This window comes from Rhinolophus sinicus, chromosome 12, assembly GCF_057876585.1.
Source record: "Rhinolophus sinicus isolate RSI-liver-muscle chromosome 12, RSI-T2T, whole genome shotgun sequence".
NCBI lineage: Eukaryota > Metazoa > Chordata > Mammalia > Chiroptera > Rhinolophidae > Rhinolophus > Rhinolophus sinicus.
This window is the reverse complement of record NC_142512.1, coordinates 18,947,835-18,972,893: the sequence shown is the minus strand read 5'-3', so window position 1 is coordinate 18,972,893 and position 25,059 is coordinate 18,947,835. Positions and strand designations below refer to the sequence as shown.

At 57.3% G+C, this 25,059-nt stretch overlaps 1 protein-coding gene across 5 annotated transcripts; it reads right to left on the bottom strand.

Moving 5' to 3' along the window:
- Nucleotides 1-1,052: 1,052 nt before the first annotated feature.
- MYO1C (myosin IC) lies at nt 1,053-23,051 on the bottom strand. Of its 5 annotated transcripts, XM_074320958.2 has the most exons (33): nt 17,303-17,414; nt 16,078-16,204; nt 15,789-15,944; nt 15,556-15,671; nt 14,790-14,988; nt 14,632-14,712; nt 13,130-13,309; nt 12,950-13,048; nt 12,629-12,742; nt 12,474-12,545; nt 11,937-12,056; nt 11,722-11,804; nt 11,392-11,497; nt 11,200-11,280; nt 10,818-10,909; nt 9,179-9,273; nt 9,053-9,099; nt 8,859-8,939; nt 6,725-6,830; nt 6,501-6,618; nt 5,782-5,895; nt 5,630-5,706; nt 5,194-5,262; nt 5,021-5,105; nt 4,763-4,922; nt 4,394-4,477; nt 3,610-3,703; nt 3,465-3,520; nt 3,181-3,316; nt 3,032-3,102; nt 2,845-2,942; nt 2,671-2,770; nt 1,053-2,281 (listed from the first exon to the last, which is right to left on the bottom strand). In XM_074320958.2, the coding sequence occupies exons 2-33, from the start codon at nt 16,078-16,080 to the stop codon at nt 2,255-2,257; spliced, it is 3,120 nt and encodes a 1,039-aa protein (XP_074177059.1). In that variant the 5' UTR covers nt 16,081-16,204; nt 17,303-17,414; the 3' UTR covers nt 1,053-2,254. The 5 variants fall into 5 exon arrangements, with proteins under 5 accessions (XP_074177059.1, XP_074177057.1, XP_074177060.1 ...); XM_074320956.2 differs by lacking the exons at nt 16,078-16,204; nt 17,303-17,414 and adding an exon at nt 22,790-23,051; XM_074320959.2 differs by lacking the exons at nt 16,078-16,204; nt 17,303-17,414 and adding an exon at nt 21,850-22,002.
- Between the last annotated feature and the right edge of the window lie 2,008 nt (nt 23,052-25,059).

Genomic DNA, 25,059 nt, shown 5'->3' with positions numbered 1-25,059 from the left:
GAGAACTTCTGCCCTAGGTGATGAATCTAGACTCAGCAGGTAACCTGACCCCAAATGAAACATTTTCTTGCCATTAAGCCCTGCCATTCCTTCTGCTTGCAACGCCCCTCCTGCTTGGGAAAACTCTTAGCCATCTGCTGATGAGTCCTATGGTGGCAGCTTGCGCCACTTATGCCCTTTCTTCTGGAGACAACACCGATTTTCTTTTGAGAAGTCATCTGCTGCCATTCTTGGTCTCTGCGGTCAGGTGTGATTCACGTGACCCAGGCCTGGCAGGCACGCATCCAAATATACCCTTCCTTACTATAGAGATTGGGTCAGGGGAAAGCACCTTATTCAAGGTGGTCCACTGAGCATCAGCTCTGAGACTGTTGAATTACTCAGAAAGAGGCACATTTGCATTCTGCCTCCGATGCTGCTGGTCGCTATTGCTGCCACGATATCACAAGGGGAGAATCTGACAGAATGAAGCTACCACAGAGGAAGGCTGAAAGAAATGATTCCACACATTTGTGACAATGTTGCCTGAGTTCCTGGAATCAGCCCAACCCTGGGGCTGTTAGGTCCCCGAATGCTAAAAAATGTCCTTTTCTGCCCAAACCATTCTGATTGGGTTTGGCAGTGGCAACAGAATTTGGAGACTATCCTTTGAGACCCACCTCAAATGTCATCTTCTCTGTGAAGTGTTTGCAACCCTACACCCCCCGCCAACCCCCAACACACACACTGTCAGTAGCTTGTGGGTCTGCCCCTTGGCGCCTGCACTTCCCATACTGAGCTGCGTTTGTGTGTGCCAGCCCTGCCTGCTGGGCTGAGGCCAACAGGGCAGGAACTGTGTCCCGTCCCCCAGTCCATAGCACTGCGCCAGGCTGAGCAGCTCTTCAGGAGAGACAGTCAATGAGCGTAAGCTAATGTTGCAGCTACTGGTCACACCTGCTCTTTCCCTGGCCCTGCCTCCTTTCTGCGGGGGCCAAGGCAAAATTATAATACAAGACCCCTGGCTGCCTTCTAGGGGTCCTCTCCCCTTCCTAACAATCACAAGGAGACCAATGTTGGCAAACACGTATTGCTTTATTTAGTGTTTCTCTGGATTGCAGAAGTGTCAGCAGTGGGCCAAGACCCCTGGGAGGGCAGAGGCAGCTAGGCAGCCCCCAGGCCCTCTGGGGAGGTGTGGGGTAGGGGGAAGCAGCAGAAAGAGGTGATGCCCCTGCAGCTCCTCCCAAGGCCAGCCCTTTCCCCAGCTTCCCAGGACAGGGAGGGGGTCAGGGCGCAGGAAAGACCCCACATCCTCGAATTGGAGTCATAGGTATATGGGCAGAATGTTTGTCATCGTAAGGCATGGACTCAGGCAGAAGTGCTCCTCCCACCTGGTGGCCCCCAAGGGTGATTGCTGGTCAGGGAGCCACATGCACCCTTAAGACATGAGCCTGTTTCGTGGGGTCCCCTGCCCCTGGAAGAGGCAGTGAGCTGTGCTGAGGATTGGGCTGCAGTCCCGGTTTTGCCCCAACCTTCTGGATGAAGGGCAAGTCCCTTCCCCTCTTTGGACCGCTGTCTCCTGCACTGTCCCACCAGCAAGCAGGACTAGATGACCTCTCAGTCTTCCAAATTCTATGTCTGAGACTCCTTCCCCCACTCCAGGAAGCTGTCGGGCTGGGCTGACGATATTGAAAGGGCATTCTTAAGGCAGGAAGAAGGGGGCAGGCAAGGGTGGTCTCAGCCCCCAGGGGGATGTCGGAGTGGGCTGCAAAGGGTACAGGTGGGCAGGCGGACAAGGTGGCAAGGGAACAAGGAGGACAGGTGGCCTGGGCGGGGAAGAGGGCACCAGGGCCCAGACCACCCAACCTCTGAGCTACATTCCCTGTCCTGTTGGAGTCAGGGAAAACACATCCAGTGTGTCTCAGGATGGGAAATGGCTTTTTTAAAAAATAGTTTCCTATAAACCATCAAAAAAATCTCAGAGAAAACCTCAGCAAAAGTTCCCTTCTCTCAAATATTTGGCATCGGCAGTGGGGCTGGCAGAGCTGCCTCTGGCCCCGGCTTTCCTATTGCTGTGGCCCGGCCTGGCCCGCTCCTGTGGCAGCTCCCTGTCCCCACAACTCCCTCAAGAAGGGGATAAACAGGAGGCAGGAGTTTGCCGGTGGGCTTCGAGGTATCCCTGGGTCCCTATCTGGAAGCTCGAGTCTTTGGTAACTGAGAAGGGGAAGAGAGGATAAGCAAAGCAGTGGGAGGTGCGAGAGTCCAGTGGGCGCCTTCATCACCGAGAGTTCAGCCGTGGGGCCACCTGTGGGGGCAAAGGGAGAAGCCCAAGTGGTGAGTAGGAAGCTGACCGAGCTGCGTCGGGCGCTTGTCTTCACGGGTTAGACACACGCAGTAGCAGCCGGTCCTGAAGACTCTGGCCCTACTCCCACAGGACTCCTTGCCCTAGCCAGAGTGGGCCTCTCCTCCCACCCAGCACACCCCAACCCCTCTAGGTCTTCCCCACCTCGCCATGCTGCCATCTTTATGACCCTCTGCATTGTGGGGGCTCCAATGGCTCCTCTCCCCAGAGCCTCAATGGGCAATGGGATGAAGGGAGTGATATGGTACCCACGCAATGCTAAGGAAGTCTTGGTCAGCAGAGGCTCCACCCCCGCCTAGGGCCATCCGCAGGGAAGCCAGGTCCCCACTTACCACAGCCAAGTGCCCGTTCTTGGCCTTGGTGATGAGCAGTTCTGAGCCAGGTGTAAAGTCGATAATGCCGTCCCTGCCGGGGCCGCCTGCAAACGTGATGCTGGAAGGCAGGGGGTGTGTGAGGACGGGCCCCCCTGTGTGCACACGGCCCCTCACTCCCCCTACGTGCCTCACCTGCCCTGGTTGATGTTTATATTATTCACACGGTCGGCGCTGAGGGCAGTCTTGGTCAGTGTTTCAATCACGTGGTCACTCTGCAGCACCACATCCCCCTGGGAGACCCAGGCAAGGGAAGGGGTCAGGCTCTGCCCCGAGCTAGAGGACCCAGCCCCACCCTGCCTCCCGGTCCCCCAATGGGTACCTTCTGCTTATTGTCCTCACGCTGCACGTGGAGCACGAAGAGGCTGTCGCTCAGGCTGCTGACAGAGATTCCTGAGGGGGAAGGGCAGAGGTCAGGGATGAAGCGTCAGAGCAGCAGCCCTCCCTGTGGAGCCCTGGGCTCTGGCTCACCGGTCAGGTTGGTGTAATCGATCCTCTGCTTGATTTTGGCATCCTCCACGATGACCACGGCGCTGGGCGTCAGCAGCAGCTGCCGGGAGCGGGGCTTGTAGCCTTTGCGGTCGTATTTCACTACAGGCACTGCGTACTGGGGACAGAGGATGGCGTGTGGTTCACGGGAGCAGCTGAGGGCGCTCCAAGGATCACCCCCCACCCTCTGTCCAGGCCCTGATGCCCCCATCCAGCCTTCGGCCAGCAGAACTGCGCTGGACTGAGGGCTGCAGGCAGGGTCTCACCTGGATGGGCTCAGTACCTAGCACCTGCAGCACTTTGGGGCTGATCTCGTCTGCACCTGCAACCCAGAGGGAGAGACCTCAGAGGAGGAGAGAGGGGACTAGGATGGTGAGAGGGGCTTTGAGCAATGGAAAGTCAGGGTCTCACCAAGCCGTGTGTTGATGAAGAGCCTAGGGACACTCTGGGGATAATTGTCCTTCTTGCCCTTGAAGATCTCACTAGCCACGGCTTTCTGATGCAGCTGAGGAGCCAAGGGAGGGGAGGAGCGTCAGAGGGTGGGGCCCATCATGGTGGGCGATGGGCATGCCCGCTTCAGAAGCTGAGCCAGCCTCCTTCACCCTCTGTCTGCTCCCAACACCAGGAGGCTGAGCCCTGCCACCAATACTCCCATCAGCGCCTCCTCTACCTTGCCCCTGGCTCCACCAATCAAGGCAGAGGGTTCCCTGGAAGGGTCATGACAGCATTCTTAGGGTCTAGGCTCAATTTTAGGGACAGTTCCCCTCATATCAAGCCCTACAGTCCCCAAGGTTCAGCTTCAACATGGGATCCTGAAACTGGCTGATTTCTAATACTCAAAACGACTCCAGGTTATCTGAGCTGGATGGGTCCTTTAGCATCACCCAATACTGAGTTGGCAAATACAAGGCACATCGGCTACCAATGTCTGTCTCCTGAACCATGGCAGACACTACCAATCAGTCAGACTGAAGCTACAGCCTTTTCAACCCAGAGCTCTGGGCAGTCTCACCCGGTCCAGTGGAGTTGGCTCAGAAGATGAACCCTATTTCCCCCCTACAATCTACTGCAGCCTCCACTTCATACATGAGGCCAAGAGGAGCTGGGATGCATTTGAAGTCACATGGTGAATCAGGGATAAAGTGCTCCCCTGGTCCCACTGCCTCGTCACTGCCTGCCTCCTCGCTCTCCATACCTGCTGCTTCCACTCAGGACTGATACTCCGGCAGTACTTCCACACCATGTTCTTCATGCATAACTCCCGCAGAAGCTCCGAGGCCTGTGGGCGCAAGCAAGGTCAGGGCACCTAGACCCGGCTCCCTTGTCTTGGAGGGCACTAGGCATGTGCCCACCACGGGGCTTTGGCCTAACCGACAGACACCGCTTCAACTGGAACAACCCTTCCACTCCCAAATCGTTTCTCTCAAAAGAACTCATCCTCCACGGCCCACCCCAGATCCTCTCCCTTGGGGAGCCCTCCTGATGGCTCCACATGATTATTGGACCCCTCCACAGAGTGCTGTGAAGGTCCCTAAGTCAATGGGGGGGGGGGGTGTCCACAGACCTCACGCAGGGCAGGTGGGGGCGTGGGCCAGGAAGTGTCCAGGACATTCCGAGGCAGCTGCCGCCGCAGGTTCAGCAAAAAAGAGGTGCGCACATGGTCCAGGAAGAAGGCATTCTCGGGGCAGCGGGGTGCATGGCGCAGAATGAAGCCTCGGATGAGCCTGGGGTTGGGAGCCCAACAGAGATGGGGGTGAGAAGTCTCACAACAGACTCCTACACATGCCCTGCTCTGCACCCCCTCATGCGCCCCACTGCTCACCGCCGAATGGTCTGTGCCGCCCACTTCCTCTTGGCGGCCTTCCTCCGGCCCAGTGTTCCCCGCCACCATGACTGGATGCAGATGGCTGCAGAGACCACAGACAGCTGACCTCTATCTCCCCACCATGGTGGTCCACCCTGCCTCTCCTGAAGACCCCTGGGCGCGCCCCGAACCTGATCGCTTCACACGGAGGAATTTCTGCCGCCAATGAAAACCCTTCCAGGCGGCCTGGATCTTCGTGGCTGTGGTTGGGAAAGAAAGTCAGTTGGCCAGGGCTCAGGGGAACTAGATGGGGGCCTGGCTGTCAGAGCTCACTGAGAGGCATGGAGGAGGGAGTGGTTGAATGAGCTATTGAATGAAAGGACAAATAAGCGAAGGGGGAGTACATGAAAGTGAGTAGGCGGGAACAAAGGAATGTGGAACCTGCTGAGTTTGTACTCAGAGGCAGGATAGATGGCAGATGCTGGGGCTGGAGCTGGCAAGGAGGTGGTAAGGAGGGTGGCTGAACATGGGTGACGTGGACTTCCCGGAGAGGGGCCCAAATGCAGTGATGTATTTCCTGTCCCCCAGAACAGACCCCACTGGCACAGGAAGGGTGAGGCCTCTCACCCAGGCTCTGCCGCCGGACCTCCAGGGCGTCCTCTGTGGCAAACAGGGTCTTGGGGAAGCGGATGAAGATCTTGGTCCTGGGAGGGCAGCGGTGATCAGTCTCTGGCTGCCACCTCTGTGACCCCCAGACCTGAGACATGGGCACCACTCACCTGCCCATCTTGTACTCTTCAGGCTTGTAGCCGAGATGCCTGACCAGCACAGCCACCCCCTCCTGGGGCCGTCCTGCCCACGTGGGCCATGTGTCTGGGCACAGCGACTTGTACCTGGGGACGGGAGGAGCAGAAATGCACCTAACTCCCAGCCTAGCCAGTGCTCTTCCCTGGGGGCCCAAACCAGCTTCCCGGGGCATCTGCTGGGTGCTCCAACTGCATGGCAGCTCACAGAAAGCCTGGGAGGTCACTCTGTTATGCCCATTTTAAAGATGAGGCAACTGAGGTATTTTCATCTGCCCAAGATCCCTGGGGCTGGAAAGCAGCAGAGATGAAATTCATACCTGATTGACTCCCCAGACCCCTAACTCAGAATCTAACCACAAAGCTGCTCTGTCCTTTCTGAGCTGATCTGAGTCTGTCTTCCTTATAGGCTTTTACCATCTCCCCTGGTGACAGGTATGTGGATGCCGGCCTCATGGACCTCTCCCCAGGTGCTCCATGAGGGCTGGGCCTGGGGGGGCTGGTGTTCTCTCTACCAAGCTTGACATTAGACCTGCAGCACGTAGGGGCCCCTGGCATGGGTTTCACAGCAGCTTGGAGCCTCAACATCCTGTCTCTGAAATGGGGCCAAAACTCCCTGCCCTCCCTCCCAGGATCTAGGAGGCTCCTGCCCCCCTGCCCCCTTTCCCTGGCACTGAGCCAGGCCCTGCCCCCACCTCTGCAGGAAAGCTTCATATTTGCGGCGATATGCAAAGCCGGCCCTTCGCACTCGAAGGTTCTCCATCAGCCCCAGGTACTTCACCTGGTGCCGGATCAGCACCTCATCAAAGCGACCTAGGGGAGGGGTAACAGGGTGGTTAGTGGGCTCACATTGACGGATGGCCCGTTGCTCTTGCCAAGCAGGCCCAGCACCACAGGCCCGTGGGCAGGAGGGGCCTACCGGGCTGTTTGGCATCATTGGGCTTGATGCAGCGGATGTATGCGGGCTCCTTAGACTGCAGGATCTCCACCAGCTGCAGGAGGCTCATCTTAAACTGGGTGGCGACCTGGTGAGCCAAGGTGAACGGAAGGCTGACTGGGGCTGGGCTGAGGCTGCTGACCCCTCCCTGGGGCAAAGCAGCACCGATTCCTACAACTACCTCCCCTACGTCCTCCCACCACCCTCCTTCACAAAGGAAGAGGCCAGACCACACCCACCTGTATGTCCCTCTGGCTGGACTAGAGACCTCAGTTTAGGAACCTCACTGGGGTCTAAAAATCCTGCTCAGGTCCCCACACAACCTCAATCCTACATCTCCCTTTGGCAACCACTGTTTCTCTTTCTAGAATTCCAGGGCCACCTTCCTACACCTATGTGTTCAACTATTATCCCTGTACACGCCTCTGCAGGACCTTCAGGGATCTCAGGCCTGTGGGAGAAGCAGACGCCTCAGCAAAGACTCGCAATTCATTATGGTTCCATTAATGACAGGGGTACATGCCTGAGCGTTCTGGGAGCACTAGAAGGGGCAACTAATCCAGTCTGTAGGGGTAGGGGCATCAGGAAAGGCCTTCTGGACATGACCCTTCAGCTGAGATTGAAAGGGTATGTAGGAGAGAAAACGAATGAATGAAGGAAGGAAGGAATGATATGTGGGAGAGAGTCAGAAGGAAGAGAGGAGAGAAAGGCATTCCAGGCAGAGGGATGGCCTGAGCAAAGGCTTGATGTAACAGGGAGCTACAAGCAGTGCACAGATACAGGGGGAGAGTAGAAAGAGGGTGAGAGAGGCAGCAGACGCAGCATCATGGCGGGACTCCACTGTCACATTAGGGAGACTGAGTTCTGTCCTGAGGGCAATAGGGAGTCATAGAGGAATTTAGAGGGAATGACAGGAACAGATTTGCATTTTAGAATATCTTTACAGCAAGGAGGTGGAGAATGGTTGGTGAGGGCAGACGGGGAGCCAGGAGACCAGGAAGGAGGCTGGCTGACTCAGAAGACAGATGCTAAGGATTGTACTGGAGCAGTGGTTACGGGGAAGCGGCTGAGAGGAAGGAGCGGAGAAATATTCAGGCAGCAGAAACAGGTAAGGGCCAGTGGTTGTTTGGATGAGGGATGGGGGGAGACTAACGAGTCAGGGACGCTGCCTAGGTTTCTGGCCAGTGGACCTGGGTGGAGGGTGATCCCTGCCCTGTGTGAGGGACAAGAAGCAGCAGGCCTGGGGGACCCTTATAGACCAGTGGGGTCCGGAGTGCCTCAGAGTGGCCTGGGCAGTAGTGGATTCGCAGGTGTCCTCATGGAGGGATACTGAGGCCTGCGGATGAGAGTGCTGGGGCAGGGAGAGAGCAGAGGACGGGGTCCCAGGGAGTCATATCCTGGGCCACACACTGCCTCCATGCCCTTCCTGCCACACGCCTCAGCCGCAGCACTCTTGCCTCTCCCTCCCTATCGCCCTTGCTCTTCCTGGGGCCGCGCTGGCCCTCCTCTTGCCAAGCCCAACAGCCACACTTCTGCCCTCAGCTCACTGGAGTTCTCCCCACATCGGTCACCACTGGCCACACCTGCCTATCCCAGCCTCTCTCCTCGATGATGTCACGCTCCTGTTGACCTTTTGGTCTTTTCTGGACTGCGTGCGTATGGTGGGCCCTCACCTGGACTACAGTGCTCTCCCACTCCTACGGGGTCCTTCCATAGGTCCATGTGACAAGCACCTACTCATTTCCATGTTCTCGCAGATGCTTCCTCCTCCAGGAAGCCTTCCCTGACCCTCATCCCTTTCACTCCCTCAGGCAGGTTGCTGCTCCCTACTCTAATTGCCAAAAGCACCCTGTACACATTTCTCTGAGAGCACCTATACATTTCTGTACCCTAAATGCCTGCCAATATCCGCTACAAATGTTTGCTGAGAGGATGAATGTATGTAAGTGCCCACACAGACATAGGTGTACACACAGGCACACAAAGTAGTAGGCACAGCTGCACCAACAGGCAGCCTCCCAGACACACGCACGTGCACACAGGCTCACACGCACAAGGCCAGCCCCAGGCACATGCAGGCACACCCACACCCCCTTGGGTCCCACAGCCTCCACACCGTCTCTGGCCGCTTCTTGTCACTGAGCTCGCCCCGGTCAAAGCACTGGTTCATAATAGGATTCTCCGAGCTGCACATGGTCTGTGAGGGCAGAGCAGGGGGTCAAGGTGGGAGCACAGGGGAAGGCAGGACAGATGCCTGGGGCAAAGATCATTCGAGGCCAAAGCTGGGGTCCTACCCCTAGTCCGCCTCACCTCCTTCAGGTTCCGGAAGAGAAGGTCATTGTTTTTATCCAGAAATCCTAGGGGGTAGAGCAGATGTGAGGTGAGGGAGAGCCCCTCTCCCTGCCCACTGTGGAGCCCCAAACCCAGGGTCCTCACCAGTCACACTGTAGGTCACTTCCCCCGCGTAGTGCAGAAGGCGGAACTCCCCGCGGCCCAGAGATTTCCTGGTCCGCTGGTCAGCCAGTTTGTGCCTGGGGTGAGAAGGAGGGGAACCTATAGATTGCTGGCCTAAGCCATGCTCCCTGCCTGCTGAAGAGCCTTCGAGAGAGGCAACAGGCATCCAGTAAATAGCAGGCATGCCCAGGGCCACCCCACAGCCCACTGTGCCACTCAGAGGTGGCCTCTGAGGCTTAGGGAGGTAGATGGCCTTGCCCAGGGTCACACCGTGCCAGGACCGGGACCTGAGCCTCTGCACTGCCAGGGCTCGCTGGGTGTAGGGCTACTTTCAGTGCCTCTGGCTACTGCATGACTGCTCTGCCGGTTGAGCGCTGCCCACTACATTTTAAGAATGGAATCTGCCCCATGAGATTACTGAAGTCTTACGCATGTTTATACTCTTTAGCCCATTTTCTACTTTCATGAACTAGTCCAAGCAACTAACCAGAGATACAGGCAGAGATTTAAGAGACACAAAGGTGATTGTGGCAGCCTTACTATCCAGCAGAAAACCCAGAGGCTGGGTGAGAGCAGTGGAGTATCTGTGAGGAAATTTTTCTGTTTGATAATACAAGAAAATATTCAGGATATAAATCATCCTGAGCCTTATACAGTAAGTTCTCACTTGACACTGTTGATAGGTTCTGTGATTCTAAGCGAAACAACGTATGACGACACCAATTTTACCATAGGCTAATTGATATAAACAAGAGTTAAGTTCCTCCAGCATTTCATCAACGTACAAGGATACGATGTTGAAAGAAATGACATTATGTGAGGACCTGCTATACACAGTAAGTTCTCAACTATGAAAAAAAAAAAACATATAGAGAAAAGCAGGAAGGAAATGCCTCAAATTGTTAACAGCGATGACCTCTGGGTGACAGGACTACAAGTGGCTTTTGCACACATTCCAGCTTTTCTCTAATGAGCAACATTATTTCTATAATCAGGAAAAGGGTTTTAATATACTAGTAAGCAAAAATGCTCAGGGCTTTCGCATTCGCAGCCCTGAGACTGACTCCCAGCTCTGCAACTTACTAGATGTGTGATAACCTTGGACAAATGACTTCTGTTTGAGCCTCAGTAAAATGGAGACAGAACCACGAAGACCTCCTCCAGGGGCTGCTGCAGGTTAGAGGGGATGATGGGCACAGAATATGCAGGACAGAGCTGGGGCAGAGGGGCTTGTTTCTTTTCTCCCTCGCCCCACTTTAGGGGATGCCTTAAATAAAGAGCAATTTCCAAATAAGGAAGCTAAAAAAGTCTTAGCAAGTTTCCTTCTCAAAAAAGAATAACACAACTAGACTGAGAAACAACGGCTGGAACCGGAGTTGGAGGGAGGGGGGAGTGGCAGAAGAAGGGGGGGAAAAAAAGAATGAGGAGGAAGCCATATTCCTAGCTTCTTCCTTTGTGGATGTACCGTGAGCGGCAGCTCTGGTGCTTGTCCTTAACTTAGTACCTCCCCACGTCACCTCCTTGTGGCTGGTGTTTTACGACTGTAGGGCGATCCCAGGTATCCACAGCCTCTGCCCCGAGAGAGTTCCTGCCCCCAAGTGAGCCCTGCAGCCCCACTCACGTCAGGAAATGTGGATGGTGCTTGACTGTGTCCTCCAACTTCTCCAGGAACGTCAGATCCGTGGCCTCTCCAGGGCGCAGACATTCCTCATCCTGGGGGGTGTGGCACAGTAATGGAGTATTGGGGGGGGCTGGAGAGCATTCAAGATTTCGGGGCACCAGGCTGAGAGGCACAGACTCATGGGAAAGGGACAAATCATAGGGACCTCCTACAGATAGCTTCCAGACCCAGCACTTCACCTCACCCTGCATGCACAGCCCTGCTCTGTCCCTGCTCAGCCCCAAACTCCGGCCCTCTGTGGACAGGCCAGAAGAGAAAGGGGAAGGAGTGACAGCCTCCCACCCAGCCCCCACACGAGGCTTTAGAGGAACACAGGACTCACCAAAATGGAAATTATGCCCTTAAACTTCTCCTCTACCAGATCGCAAATGATCTTGTTGTTGAAATACTGGACGGGCTCCCACTGAAGGGAAAAAGGAAGGAAGGCATCATTGTAGGCTCCTGGCACCTATCCTGGGGGACTGATGCCTGGGCTTCCGGTGGTACACGGGGACACCTGCAGGCCTGCACTCACCGCAATGCCCTCTGCCTCATACTCTTCCTGTTCCGACTTGAGGGTGAGCTCAATGAAGAGCTGCTGCAGCTTCTCGTTGCAGTAATTGATGCAGAACTGCTCAAAGCTGTGAGGGAAGCAGAAAAGGCCACAGTAATTCAAAGAGGGACACGGGACCAGGAGGAGAGAAACGGGCGAGGCCCCTGAGCAGCTAAGGGAAGAAACACCAAGCAGGACCCATGGTGGTTGGGGGAGTCATTGGCAGGAAGGAGAGAGGCAAGGGGACAAAGGAGAGGGACCAGGACAGGGTAATGGGAGGAGAGACAGGCAGGGGGAACAGAGGTCACTGACCTGTTGTGCTGAAACACTTCGAAGCCATAAATGTCCAGGAGCCCAAGGACCGTGGTGCTCCGCCAGCTGGGACTCTCAGCATCCTAGGGCCAGTCATTCAACAGAGAGCATGGGTCCCCGTGCCTGCCAGGTCCTCCTATCTGCCAGCCCCCAGCTCCTAGCTCCAGGAGCTGCCCTCCCTGCTGCCCGGGGAGCAGCCTGGGCTATGCCCTTACCTTGGAGGCCAGAGACCTGTTGATCTTCCCAACCAGCCAGGTAAAAGTGCGACTGTACACGGCCTTGGCAAGCGCATCTCGTGCGTACGCAGCCTGTTCCAGGTTCAGTGGGCTCAGCAGCTGCAAATGTGACACGAGACAGGGAGATGAACACCGAAAACCCTTTCCCAGCCCCATCCCCTTGTGCTCAGGCTGAACACCAGGAAAACTATGCCTATTCTGTCCTCCTCGCTGGGGTGTGTGTGGGGGGGCGCATACCGGGGAAGATACAGTGGCCACACCAGAGAGAAGGTGAGTTAGGGACAAGAGGCTTCATTCCTACAAGTGGGAATCTTGGTTCCAGCCTGACGCCATCACCCTCTTCCTGTGTGACCTTGACCAGCTCCCTGTACCTCTGTGTGCCGCCTGTCTGCATGTTGCCAGCACTGCTGAGAAGACCAGCTGAGCAAACCAGGGGAAGGGGTAATAAAGGGAGTGGGAGCTGCCTTGGAACACCTGTACCCCTCCCTGCACCTCCAGGCCAAGGCTTGGCCTCACCTCCTCTCCCTTGGCGATGATCTTCCTGTGTGTCAGGGCTTCCCGCAGTGTTGAACCGTCCACACCAAGGAGCTGTCGAGCGAGGGGAGGCATGGTGAGGGCGCTCCTCCCCTCGCCCGGCGGCTCTGCCTTCGCCCTCTGCTCACCCTGCTCACCCTGGTCAGGTACTTGAGCTGGTTCTCGGTGGTGACCTGGGCATTGCTCTCCTCATCAGCAGCGAAGTGGGTGTTGCCCAAGTGCAGGACACTGGCCACGACGCTCAGCAGGTCCTGGGGGACAGGCAGGGGCAGAGGGGGTCACAGGAGAGGCTGAGAGCTCAACTGGGGGGGCAACCGGGGCATGGTCCAATGGAGCAGGGACCGGCAGGTAGTGTCTAAGAGGAGAAGGGAGACTGAAGCGGAAATAGGCTGTAAAAGTGGATGGAGATTTTTGGGGTGCGACAGGAGGCAAGAGAGGGTCCCCAGCTGAGGCCTCACCTCTACTTCATCCTCAGTGAAGTCGATGACCATTAGAGCCTTCCTGACAACCTTCCAGTCACTCTTGTCATTGATGGAGGAGACTTTGGCACACTGGCCCTGGAGGAGGGGCAAAGTTGGGTTACCAGCCCTGCTGCTGTGCTCTGGGGGTGGAACCTGCCCTGCCCGCCAGCTATTCACCTTCACCAGGTACAGGTAGCTCTGGGGGTTACGTTCCAAGCCCAGCCTGCGCAGTGTCTCCTCCTCGCCCCCCTCCAGGAGCTGGTAGAAGATGTGGAAGTTCCTCTCCCCGTGATTCTGGTGGACCACGCGGGACTTCTCCAGGAGGTAACTGAGGATGTGGCCACCCACAGGGGCACCCTGTAGGCAAGGCAGGTTGTGGTGACTGCTCAGGGGGCCTGGGGAATGGGCCCCTCTACCCTTCTCTTCCTTGCACTCCTAGGCTCTAATTCCAGCTCTGCCACTAGCTTCATGGGCTCAGGCAAGTCACCCCCCTCTGCCTCAGCTTCGTCTAAAAAATGAGGAAATTCAACCCTATCTACTTGGCAGCTCCACTTGGATGTCCAACAAGCATCTCAAACTCGACAAGCCTAACACTGAACTCCTAATCTCCCCCTCCTCAAACTAGCTCCTCTGAGTGTCTCCATCGTGGTCAACAATTACTTCATTCTTCTAGCTGTTCAGGCCAAGAAGTTTGCAGTCCTCCTGGAAGCCTCTTTTTCTCCCACACCTCACGTCCAATCAGATAGCCAATCCTGCTGCCTTAACCTTGAAAACCTCCAGAATCCAACCACTGCTCACCCCTTCCACTGCCACCCCACTGGTCCCAACCACTGTCATCTGTCACATAGATTATTACATCACCTTCCGAACTGGTTCCCCTGCTTGGCCTGGTTCTCTGACCATCTATTCTTAACAAAGCAGCCAGAAGAATCTTTTTAAAAGGAAAGTCAGATCATGACACACTTCTGTTCCAAATCCTCCGATGACCCCCCCTTCCATGCAGAGTTAAAAAAAAACAACCAAAAAGTTCTTACAAAGACCCTCAGGGGTCTGCACTATTCGGCCTCCTCTCCTGTTCTTCGGTCCCTTGCTCTCTTCTCCAGCCACTCTGGCCTTCTTGCTTGGACACACCAAATACCCTCCCACCTCAGGGTCTTTGTACTTTGCACTGGCTATTCCCTCCGCCTGGACTCTCTCCCCCAGGTATCTGCACGGCTCACTCTCCTGTCTCCATCAGGCCTTTGCCAAAATGCCACCTCAGAGGCCTACCCTATTTGCCTTATTTAAAATAGCAACTATTGGGTGGCCGGTTAGCTCAGTTGGTTAGAGCGTGGTGCTGGTAGCTCCAAGGTTGCCAGTTTGATCCCCGCATGGGCCACTGTGAGCTGTGCCCTCCTTAAAAAAAAAAAAAAAAAAGAAATAGCAACTGCCCCCACCCCTTATCTCGTTTTATTTTTTGCCATGGCACTTGTCACCTACATTACATTTTTCTGTTTATTGTCTACCTCCCTTGAAGGCAGGATTTTTGTCTCTTTTGTTTCACTGCTATAGCACCAGCACCTGGAATAGTACCTGGCATACAGCAGGTGCTCAAGAAACATTTGCTGGTATGAAGGACCTGGCTGGTGGACACCTACGGAATGGGAATCCCACCCCTGCCCTGACACCCCCACAGGTACCTTGAAGTCAAACTGCACGTCCATGTACTTCCCAAACCTGCTGGAGTTATCGTTCCGGAGGGTCTTGGCATTTCCGAAGGCCTAGGAGCGAATGGGGTATGAGGCGTGCAGGCCTTCTCTCCCTGCCCCTTTCTCCTCAGATGTTGCTGGTCCCTCACCTCCAGCACAGGGTTGCTCTGCAGCAGCCGGTCACGCACAGCACCCCCCCGCTCGGGGGCTGGGCAGGTCTCCGCATAGAACTGCAGCAGCCTCTTGGTGGCCTCCGTCTTGCCTGCCCCGCTCTCTCCAGAGATCATCACCGCCTGGTCCCGACGCTCCGTGCGTAGGGCCCGGTACACAGTGTCAGCGACCGCGAACCTGGAGCAGAGGCTTGTTAGGAGCTCAGAGGGTGGGGGGCCGAGCGGCCGCAGGTGGTGGGAATCCCACAGGTAGGGCTGGGGGGTCACTCCCATATCTGGCTGGAGTTCTCTTGTGGGTGGGAGCTGCATGGACCCTCAAGGACATGGACTGGGGGACCCTCAAGGATGTGGGTGAAGGGAGATTTTCCACAGTTGAGGACACGGTCACTTTCAGATGGAGGATGGAGAGGATCACTCACGAGTGGGGCTGTTGCAGGTCACTCAGGTAGAGGTTGGGGTCGCTCATAGGTAGGGCTAGGAGGTCCCTCAGAGCTAAGGGTCAGAGATCGGGGGCCAGGCCAGGTAGAGTTGGGGGAATAAGACATGAGTGAGAGCTGGAGTGGGGACTGGGGAAGTCCCACGCAGATGGAGCTGAGCGATTCATCTCGGATGGAGTGGGGTCACTCCAGAGTGAGAAATCATGGGATTCCTCACAGATTTTGTGAACAGTGGTTCATCTAAAGCGGGAGGTCAGGGGTCATTTTAGAGTGAGGTCATCTCAGATAGAGATGGGGGTGTCACTCACAGGTGTGGTGGCACCTCATAGAAGCTGATGCCACGGTAACGCTCCATGTGCTGCCGGCTATAGATCTGGAGGTCCCGGTAGGGGTTGACAGAGACCAGGACCGGGCCAATGTAGGTCTGGGGATCAGATGAGGAGCATCAGAATTTTCTCCCAGAGACCCCTGACCCCTCTTTTTCCTCAGCCCTGCCTCTGTGCTCCCCAGCACCCCCACTGGCTTCCCACTTGGGCCTCACGTAAATGAGGTTCTCCCGGAACCGTCGCCGCAGGTTTTCAATGAAGGCTGCCTCACTGGTGAAGTTCTCCAGCAGCACGAAATCCTGTACCCCTACTCGGTCACGGGCAGTCAGTGCACTCTCCATGGTCACCCGCACCCCGTCACTGCCCAGGGCCTGTTGGGAATGGGCCACAGGAGTGGATCAGGGCCAGCAGGTTAAAGTAGGGCCACTTCTCCCCCTCCACCACAGCCTGCGGGACTGAGAGGGCAGGTGGACACAGGACACAGAAAACATCCCGGAAACAGACCATGCTGGGTACACTGGGCCTGAGTCACAGGGAGCTGGCACATGGAACACTGAGCACACTGGGCACACAGAACCCAGCCCACGCTAGGCACATGGGATCTGGACACGGACACTGGAGCACAGAGGACCTAGAGGACATAGGAGCAAGGCCACTGAATCCAGGGAGGCGCTAGTTCTGTGTAGAGAAAGGGGGGTCATAAGAAGGAACTCCTGAAATAATAGAAAGCTAGCTCTGTTGACCTTGGAAAAATCCCCTCCTCTCTCAGGGTTGCTTCCGCCTCAAGGAGGAGGAGTTGAGTTAGACCAGGTGACTTCAGGTCTCTTAGCTCTGAGCCACGTGTGACAGGTGTTTTGGAGGACAAATGGCTCAGAGTGAATTCTGCGGGCAGGGTGGGGCCATCTCTCCCACCCCCACCCACCAAAATCTCCAGGGAAAGCTGTCTAGGGACCAAGCAAGAGGCTACCCCCAGGCCATAGCAGAGGGATCTCCCAGAGGGCCTCCCATCCAGCAGCTGGACTCAACACCCACCCCAGAAAGGGGGCCTCCCTCCTACAGCTGGGCCACGCCCTCCCCATCAGCTGCCAGCTTCCCCAGACACCCTCCTCCACTGAGAGTCCTGAGAGGCCTCAAGGGGGTGGGGGTTTTACCACGGAAAGCCCAGCTACCTCTGGGGCTCACCAGAGGGTGTGGGAGAGAAGGACAGTCTTAACAAGGCCCTCACCCCACCCCATACTCTTCAAAAAGGGTCTGGGGGCTCTAGGAAATTGATGCCAAGAGTGTTCATGGTCAGAGAAGAGCAAACTGGAGGTGGTAGAAGGGAGATGTAGTTTCCCAAAGCGGCCACCAGATCTTCTCCACAGACCACCCAGATCTCCGGCTCGGGGCACCCCTCTCTGACCAGGGGCCTGCCTCTGCCTTACTACCCACCCCGCCCCCCGACCTGCCCTGAAGCTGCTGGCAAATCTGGCCAAAGCTCCCGCCCCCTAAGCCCACTGGGTGATAGGTCTCGGAGCTCTTAGCCTCCCCCGCGAGCTACTTGACGGGCCCCAGGTCCTGGAGCCCCGCGCGGCCCTCTCTGCCTCGGCCTCCTCCCGCTGCAACTTTCTGGGACGTTTATCCACCCGAAATTCCTGGGCCGCGCCCGCTTCCTGGCGGGGCCGAGGCGGCTCAGAGAGGCAGGGAGGGACTCCCGGGACCCCCCCCGCCCTGCCCCCACCCCGCTCACCGACGCCCGGTAGCGCATCCTGCCGGGCCGGCCTGGCGCCCCGCTCCGCTGCCGGTGCTCTCCGCCCGTGGCTCCGCGGCCGCGGCGTCAGCGAGGGAGGGGCCGGCCCGCCCCCCGCACCGCCCCCTCTGCGAGCCTCCGAAGCGCAGGACTCCCCCCGCCACCCCTGTCTCCCTTAGGGCTCGGACTCCTGTCTCCCTTAGGGCCCGGGTCCCTCTCCAGTTGGGGGGGGTGGGGTAGTAACTAAGCGTGATCTCGGGGCGGGGGCGTGAATGGGGTGGGGGCGGGGCTCCCCGCCGGGTAGGGGCTCCGCCTGAGTCAGGTTTTCCAGGAGAAACGTCGTTGGTTCCAGGGTGGGGCCCGGAACTCGCGCGGCCGCCGGGTCTACACCGATCCGGAACTCACTTCCGGGCTTGTGTCTACACTACGCACCAAGCTAGGCGTAGAACAGGGGCTGAGGCCCTTGGATTGCGGAGGAAGCAGGATTTCCCTCCCCCTGCTCCCAACTTCGAGTCCCGGCAAAGTTAAAAATAGAACGAAATGTCCAAATACGGCCGGCGCGCCCAGGCAGGCGGAGCCTTAGTGCGGGACACTGTCCACCCCCATACCCTATCTGGGGGTGGGCCCCGCGTCTTCAAGCCCCAAGAAAATCTCATTAGGTTCCTGAATCAGCACAGAGGGCGCGCCCCAGGCACAGTGACAGCCACAGGGCGACCTTACTGGGCACCGTGTGTGCCAGACCCCTGTGGAGGTCTGTTTCCCATGTGGGAAACACGTCTGACTTCCAGCATCTGGGACCATACCCTTCTCCGCTGTCCTGGACACCCCAGAACTAGGACTAGAACTTCTGTGCCCTAGGGTTTCCTCACTGCTCTCCCTCCTCTGGAGGGGGCCTCCCTCTCTGGTCCCTCTGGATCCCTCCAAACCTTCTGCCCAGGACACCCTGCCTCTCCCAAACCAGCCCCCAGCAGCCCCATCCTCGCTGGGCTCTGGGAAGCCACCAGCCTGAGGGGTGAACTCTAGCTCCCATCCCACCGCTGGTGGAGTGGTGATGGCTAATGCTTGCGAAAGGTTGGGGTATTTCTTAACAAGCTGTATGACTGTGATCAAGTCACTTAACTTCTCAGGACCCTCTTGTTTATTTTTAAAATGAAGCTAATACCTGTCAAGAAGGGTTATTGAGAGAACTAAGATACAGCGCTAAGGCATCTCCCACGCCCTTAGTAAACACCACTTCCTTCTCTCGGTCAGACATTCGCGCCTGGGGCAGACCTACTAAGAGCCAGGCCCTAGGCCAGACTTCTTATCCAGTGGGAAAAGGTCCTCCGGCGCGCATGCCAGTTACAAAGAGCTCTCAAGAGCTTCACCTGCCACCCATTTGACAGATAAGGAACCTGGGGCGCAGTACGGGGGACACTGACTTGTCCTAGGGGGAAGAAGGCAGACCTGGGATCCAAAGCCCCAGCACACTCCACCCTCGGTTCCGGGATCCCTCGGGAGGGGTTGAGGCTGTGGCAGGTGCGGTCTGCAGCCTCGTGGGAAAGGCTCATTACCTCGAGAACAGCTCGGCCGGAACCGCGACCCGGGGGACCCCGCGGGGCGGGCGCCAGCTGGGAGGTATGGGGCCCTCTGGAGGGGGCGAGGGGACTGGGTGCCACCGCGCACAGCTGGGAGATGGTTGGGAGCAGAGGGCACACCATCAGCATAGGCGAGCTCGGGGCGGGAGGGGGCGCCCTCCGCCGTGCCCCCAGGTTTAAACTCCAGAGGGAGCGGGAGAGCGAAGGGGTGGGCAGTGCCTTAGAGGACTGGGGGGAGGGGGGGTTGAGTGAGCCTCACAAGAAGCGCAGCTCCCTGCGGTAAGCGGGTACTGGGCTCCGGGACCTGAGGGGAGGAGCCGGAGAGCGGGCGGAGCCTTGTGGCTGCAGTGCCCGTCCCGCCAGCTGCCGCGTCAGGAGGCTGGAATGAGGGGAATCCGCTTGCGGAGGGGTCCGCCGGCCACCCCCCCACCCCCCACGCCACCGCGAGCCGCGCCGCCGCATTCCCTGGATGCCCTCCGGCGCCCCCGCAGCCGCCGCCCGGCAGCGGAAGGAGGGGGCGTCTATGCTGTGGGGCGGGCCTCAGGGCCCGCCCCAGCCCCAGCTCGGCCCGGGCTCGGGCTCCGGCTCTAGCCTCGGGCAGCCCCCCACCGCCCCGCCTCCCTGGACCGAAGCGCCAGCCCGGGAAAGGGGATAGGGAGGCGGGGAACCGAGGGTGAGAGACAGCGCAACGAAGGCTGCAGCGCCAGGCGCTTCCTGCGTTCTGAGCGCTGTCTTGCCGAACTCCTTTTAACGCTTCCAGGCAAGCCATGAGTTTGTATTGTACCTCCATTATACACACGGGAAAACTGAGGCTGGGCAGGTGAATGCCTTGTTTAAGATCTCAGGACTAGTAAAAGGAGGGGGTGGGACTGGAACCAAGAACTCGAGCACTCAATACTCCTTCGGGGCTGTCCTGAGGGAGCGATGCCGACCTAGGGCTGGTGGATTTCCAAGCTTCTCTGAAAGGGTTAACAGCTATCCTGCCAGTCTGTGACCTTCCTCAGTGACCCCGTGACTGCAATGCCCCGTATACCCTATGGGTGTTGTGTGACTATTGACAAGTTGGCCTTAGGAGTAGCAGCTCAGGAGTGTGGGCCACGGCCTTTGGGTCCCCAGCATGGCCCTGAACCTAGGGGCTGTCTGGTTGTGTAGCCATGGCCCCTTAGTTGGGGATGGGGCAGTCCCAGCAAACCTGAGTCATCCATTTACTTAGTGTGGGCCAGGTGCCCCCAAGTCTGACCGCTGGAGGAGTGGAGAGGACAATGGGCAGCCTCAAATGTTCCCTCAGCCCAGGGCCTCATGAATCTGGAAAGGGTGTTCTAAGGACCCCCAGATCACTGCTATAAATTGATCTTTACTGAGACAGCCACATGGCCTGTTAGGGCAGTGGAAAAAACCATAGCCTTTCTCACCCTCAGTGCTGGGAACAGAACAGGTGCTCAATTTATATTTATCAAACATATCTTAGGTCTGGGCCCAGGCTGCCCCTCCAAGGACTGTTCCAGACCCAAGGGAACTGCTGTGAGGGGGAATGGGGCTCTATCTAATTGCTCACAGGGCTCCATTCAAGGGCTGTACAATCTAGGTCCAGAACCATGTGTATTTGGCCTGCCAGACACCTCTGCCTGGTGGTCCAGCAGAAGTAAACAGAGCACCTTGCCCCCTAACCTAGAGGGAAGGGAGACACCTCCAGCTAGTCATTACCACCTGGTATCAAAAGGCCCTCCTCCCTCCACTCCTCACATCAACGAGTCACTACCTGCTAAAACCTCCCCTGTGCTCCTCCATCACTGTTCTGCTCCTGGACCAGGCAGCAACCTCTAAATTGGCCTCCCTGCCTTCCTCCTTTTAATCCATTTTCCCACAGCAGCCTGTGGTATTTACAAATACAGTCCGATCAATTAACATTTCATGTTAATAGAGTGAAGGTTTATAGGGCACCAGTCCATGTGCCAAGCCTGTATTTCACACCCAATGCTTCTTGCCAGGCCCTGGCATAGGGACTCCAGCGCCCCCCTCTGTCTTCAGTTTACCCCACTGCTCCTACATTCCTGTGTGACCACAGGGGTGCCCCTTTCCAGTCCTTCTCTCCCTATGTCTGCCTCACCACTACACACAGCCAGGATGAGCTGCTCCAGCCCCTGCCACTAGCCACATGTGGCTATGCTTCTTGCTTCTGCACCTGCAGCTTCCTTCCCCCTGTGCACACTTCCCCTCCCCAAATGACTGACTTAGTCATCCTTGAAGACTCAGCTCAGGTATCACCTCCTCCAGAACCCCTTCCTGACTACCCCCAACACTCTGGCCCCTCTTTATCGCATTACGCTCTAATCGCTGGTTTCCTGGTCAGTCTCTTCCAGAAGACTGCTTCTGCCTGGGACATACACCCAGCTTGACACAGTGGGGTCTCAATAACCCCTCGTGGACGCCTGCGTTAATGAATGAATCACTGAGCCAGCAGGGAGAGCAGGAGGCCAGAGCATGCCGGCAGATGAATAAGGCCGTGGGCCAGCCATTCATTCTCTCATTCATCTCAAAGCCCCCCATCCGCCACAGTCATACGCGCCCAGGCGTGCGGGGGTCCGGAGGGCGGGGAACGGGAAGGGGCGGGGCTCGGGAGGCTACTCCGGAACCCAGAGGCAGAGTCCGAGCCCGGCCAAAGGGCGCGCTGGGTGCCTGGGTCCCGGAACCCCAGCCTCTTCTTGCCGTCCTCACGTTACCCGCAAGTAATCCAAGTCTCCACCAGGCCGAGCCCTGGCGTCATCGGGTCCTGGGACCCGGCACCGCCCGGGCCAAGCCGACCCTCAGCCCCAGCGATCCCCAGGCCCACGACCCCCGCCTCCCGCACGGTAGCTCTGGGCCTGGCTCGGCGCCCAGCCGCCTGCCCTTTCCCCCATCCTGCGCTCCAACAGAGGCCTCCCGGGGCCACGCGTCTGCTGCCCGCCCCGCGCCCGCAACCAGCGTACCCACCGGCTCGGCTCTTTGGGTGCGCGGGCGGGGGCCAGGCTGGGCGGCGTGGCCGGCTCTGGAGTCCGCGGCCCGGGCACGCTCTCCCCGCCCAGGGCCCGCCCGGGGCCGGGCCGCTGCCTGTCGTCATCCCAGGCCGGGCCCAGACCCGGGCGCGCGCGCGCACCCTACCGCCCCGCCCCACCCCGCGCCGGCGGGTCCTGGCCCTGGCCCTGGCCCCCGTCGGCGTCCGCGTCCCCGGACACTTGGTACTACACTCGGCAACCAGCTCCCGGGAAAAGGCGCGTCACAGTCTCTGTCTCTCTCTGTCACACAAACACACACATACTGGCTTCCAGGGAAGACCCAGCCCACTCGCTGCAGCGCTGGGTGGGTGGGTGAGTGCGTCTGATAAGGTTCCTCCTCATCCTAGGGCCCCTTAGCATCCCAGAGCAAACCCGCCCCTACCCTGCGTGCTGGGCCAGGTCGGTTGTTCCGCGTTTGTGACTACCTCTCGCACTTCATCTCCGTCCAGTCCACACTACTGCTTTGAGCTGGCCAGTCCCAGTTCTTCGGGAATGAGGAGGCATTAACCAAGCCTGTATTAGGCGCCTGGAGCTTTACCTGCACAAGTCCTTTGACCTCAGAGCAGCCCAATCACCTAGATGTTGTTATGCCCAGTTCATAGCCCAGCCTACTGAGGATCAGGGAGCAGAAGAAGAAGGGGTTCAAACCCAGATTCCCCACTTTGAAAAACCCTGCTTCTAGTGGTGCATAATAGTGGCGCTTAAAACCTTACCCCTCCCTCCCATTTACCCGTTTTGTCCAGTCTGTTCCTGTTCCACCGAGGATCCGAAGCCCTCCCCACTGCTCACCTCTTTCCCAAGGGGTTTGCTTGAGAGGGCTGCTGGGCCCTGGGCACACACTGCCACCCTTCCTCCCAGCCCAGAACATCCCAGCTTACAAGCTTGCAGGGCCTGTGGGGATGAACCACACGGATGATCTCCCCGGTGGGGATCAGCTCCACTTGCAGTGCCATTCCGCCTGTGGACAGCCAGCGTGCTGAGCGCCCGGGCCTCTGAGCAAAAGCCTGCCTGCCTGCCCACTGGCTCTGGCTGCTCCTGGAACCAGGAATTTAGTCTCACGCTGGGATGGTCACTTGGTTCAGCTTCAATTCTAGCCCCAGGGGATGTGGCTGGTCCAGCTCCTCAGGACACAGCTGGAGCAACCCAGGTCTGATTGGGAGGCCTCTTGGCCCAGCCGGTTGAGGCAGGAAGAGGAGGGGCTGAGGGATGGAGGAAATGCCTGTTGTCCCAGGTAACCAGAGCCTCTGATGCAGCCACCAGTGGGGGACCCTGGGCTCCAGGTCAAAGGATAGGAGGCCTCTCCCTCTGCCTACCGACTGGTGTCAGCTGGAGAGCAGGGTGATCACTCCCCAAACCAGAATGCCTATCCTGCCCTAAACCAAGAGGATCCATCAGTATGCCTTGCCCCTCCTGCAAGCCCCTCTGAGTCTGCCTGCCTTCCACAGCATCAGGTGAGCGCCTTGAGTTTGAAAGGTCAGGGCTGCTGGGCGCTGGCCTTGTTGGGCAGAGGGGGTTAACTGGAAAGGCAAGAGGGCGCTGTAAGGAGCCCCATCCCAGCCCCCTCTGGAGCCTCAAACTCTTGGCTTGGGAGGTTGGTCCCCGGGTTCCTTGGCTGTGGGCAGCCTTAGCCTTGTTCAATCCTTACTTTTCCATGAGCACCCTCAGGTGCCCCCCACCCTGAATGTTCCTATTTTTCTATCTTTATTATAGTTGCTACATCACAGCTGACACTTTCTTGGCCTGGGACTGAGCCCTTGGGTCTCCAGCCATTCCTTATAGGAAGTGAGAAGGGGGAAGTGGATGGGAGAAAGGAACCTTTCCAAAGGGAAATGCTGGCATGGGAGGGGTGGAGTCCAGTGGCCTGCGCTGGCCTTGACAACCCCTTACGCAGGCACCTTCCCCCGGCACCCTTCTCTTCCCTCCTCAGCTTCCCCCGCCCCGGAAAGACCAGCAAAGCTTCCTTCCTTCCTCCGGGAAGCACATCTATCCAGGGCAGACTCATCCCCGGCAGCCACACAATGGCCCTTATCAGCCCTGGAGCCAGGCACAGAGACCCAGCACACACCAAGTCTCACACATTTCCTGTTTCCACCCAGCGGGTCAGGGCTGGGCTCAGAGCGGCCATATCCTGACAGGAGCCAAGATGAGGGAAAGCACTCCCCCTTCCCCTTCCCGCCTCTCAATCACTGCTGCACTCACCCCTGCCAGGCTGGGAGGGGCTCTGCAACCGGAGGCAAGAGTAGGAATGAGGGAAAACTTAAGAGGGGAGAGGTGGACATGTAGACAAGCACACTCCACACGCAGGAGAAACAGGGGACCCCTGGAGACAGGAGCCCTGAGACCCAGCCCCAGGTAGGTATAATAGTGTTGCTCTGGGTTTTTTTGTGTGTTTTTTTACAATTGTTCTCTCACAATAATCCTGTGAGTAGGCACATTATTTTACAGACAACTGAGACTCCTATGTTGGTAGAGATGGAGATTCCAAACCAGGTCTTGACCCAATTCTGTGGGTCAAGTCCTGCATGTTTCTGGTCCTGCATGACACCACTGCTGCCTGTGTAACTTCAAAAGGATCATGCCATTTCTGAGCTGTGGTTTCCCTGTCTGTCAAATGAAGGGTGCTATGTGGCAGCACCCATGATGGTTATGTATGTGAGAAGGAATGAAGTGGACAAGTGCAAGGGTTGAGGGTTCCTCAGATGGGTATGTGTTGAGAGTAGGGATAGAGGTTACCATGGGAACTTTGGGGTAGAGGGGGTGGGGGGTAGAGGAAAATGATGACATTTTTGGATAGCTTAACCCAGGACCTATGCTCAAGACTCAGGTATGAGGAGGTGGCAGCTGAGGAGGGATGGGCCAGTGAGAGCAGAGTAAGCACCTTTTCCGAGAGCTGTAGTTCTAAGCAACCTATTCTATTTAGCAGCAGAGTAAATTAAGTGTCTAGTTAAATAGGTACCGTTTCCCCGAAAATAAGACCTAGCCCAACCATCAGCTCTGATGCGTTTTTTGGAGCAAAAATTAATATAAGACCCAGTATTATATTGTATTGTATTATATTATGTTATATTGTAAAGATTCGGTCTTATAGTAAAAGAAGACCAGATCTTACATGAATTTTTGCTCCAAAAGATGCATTAGAGCTGATGGA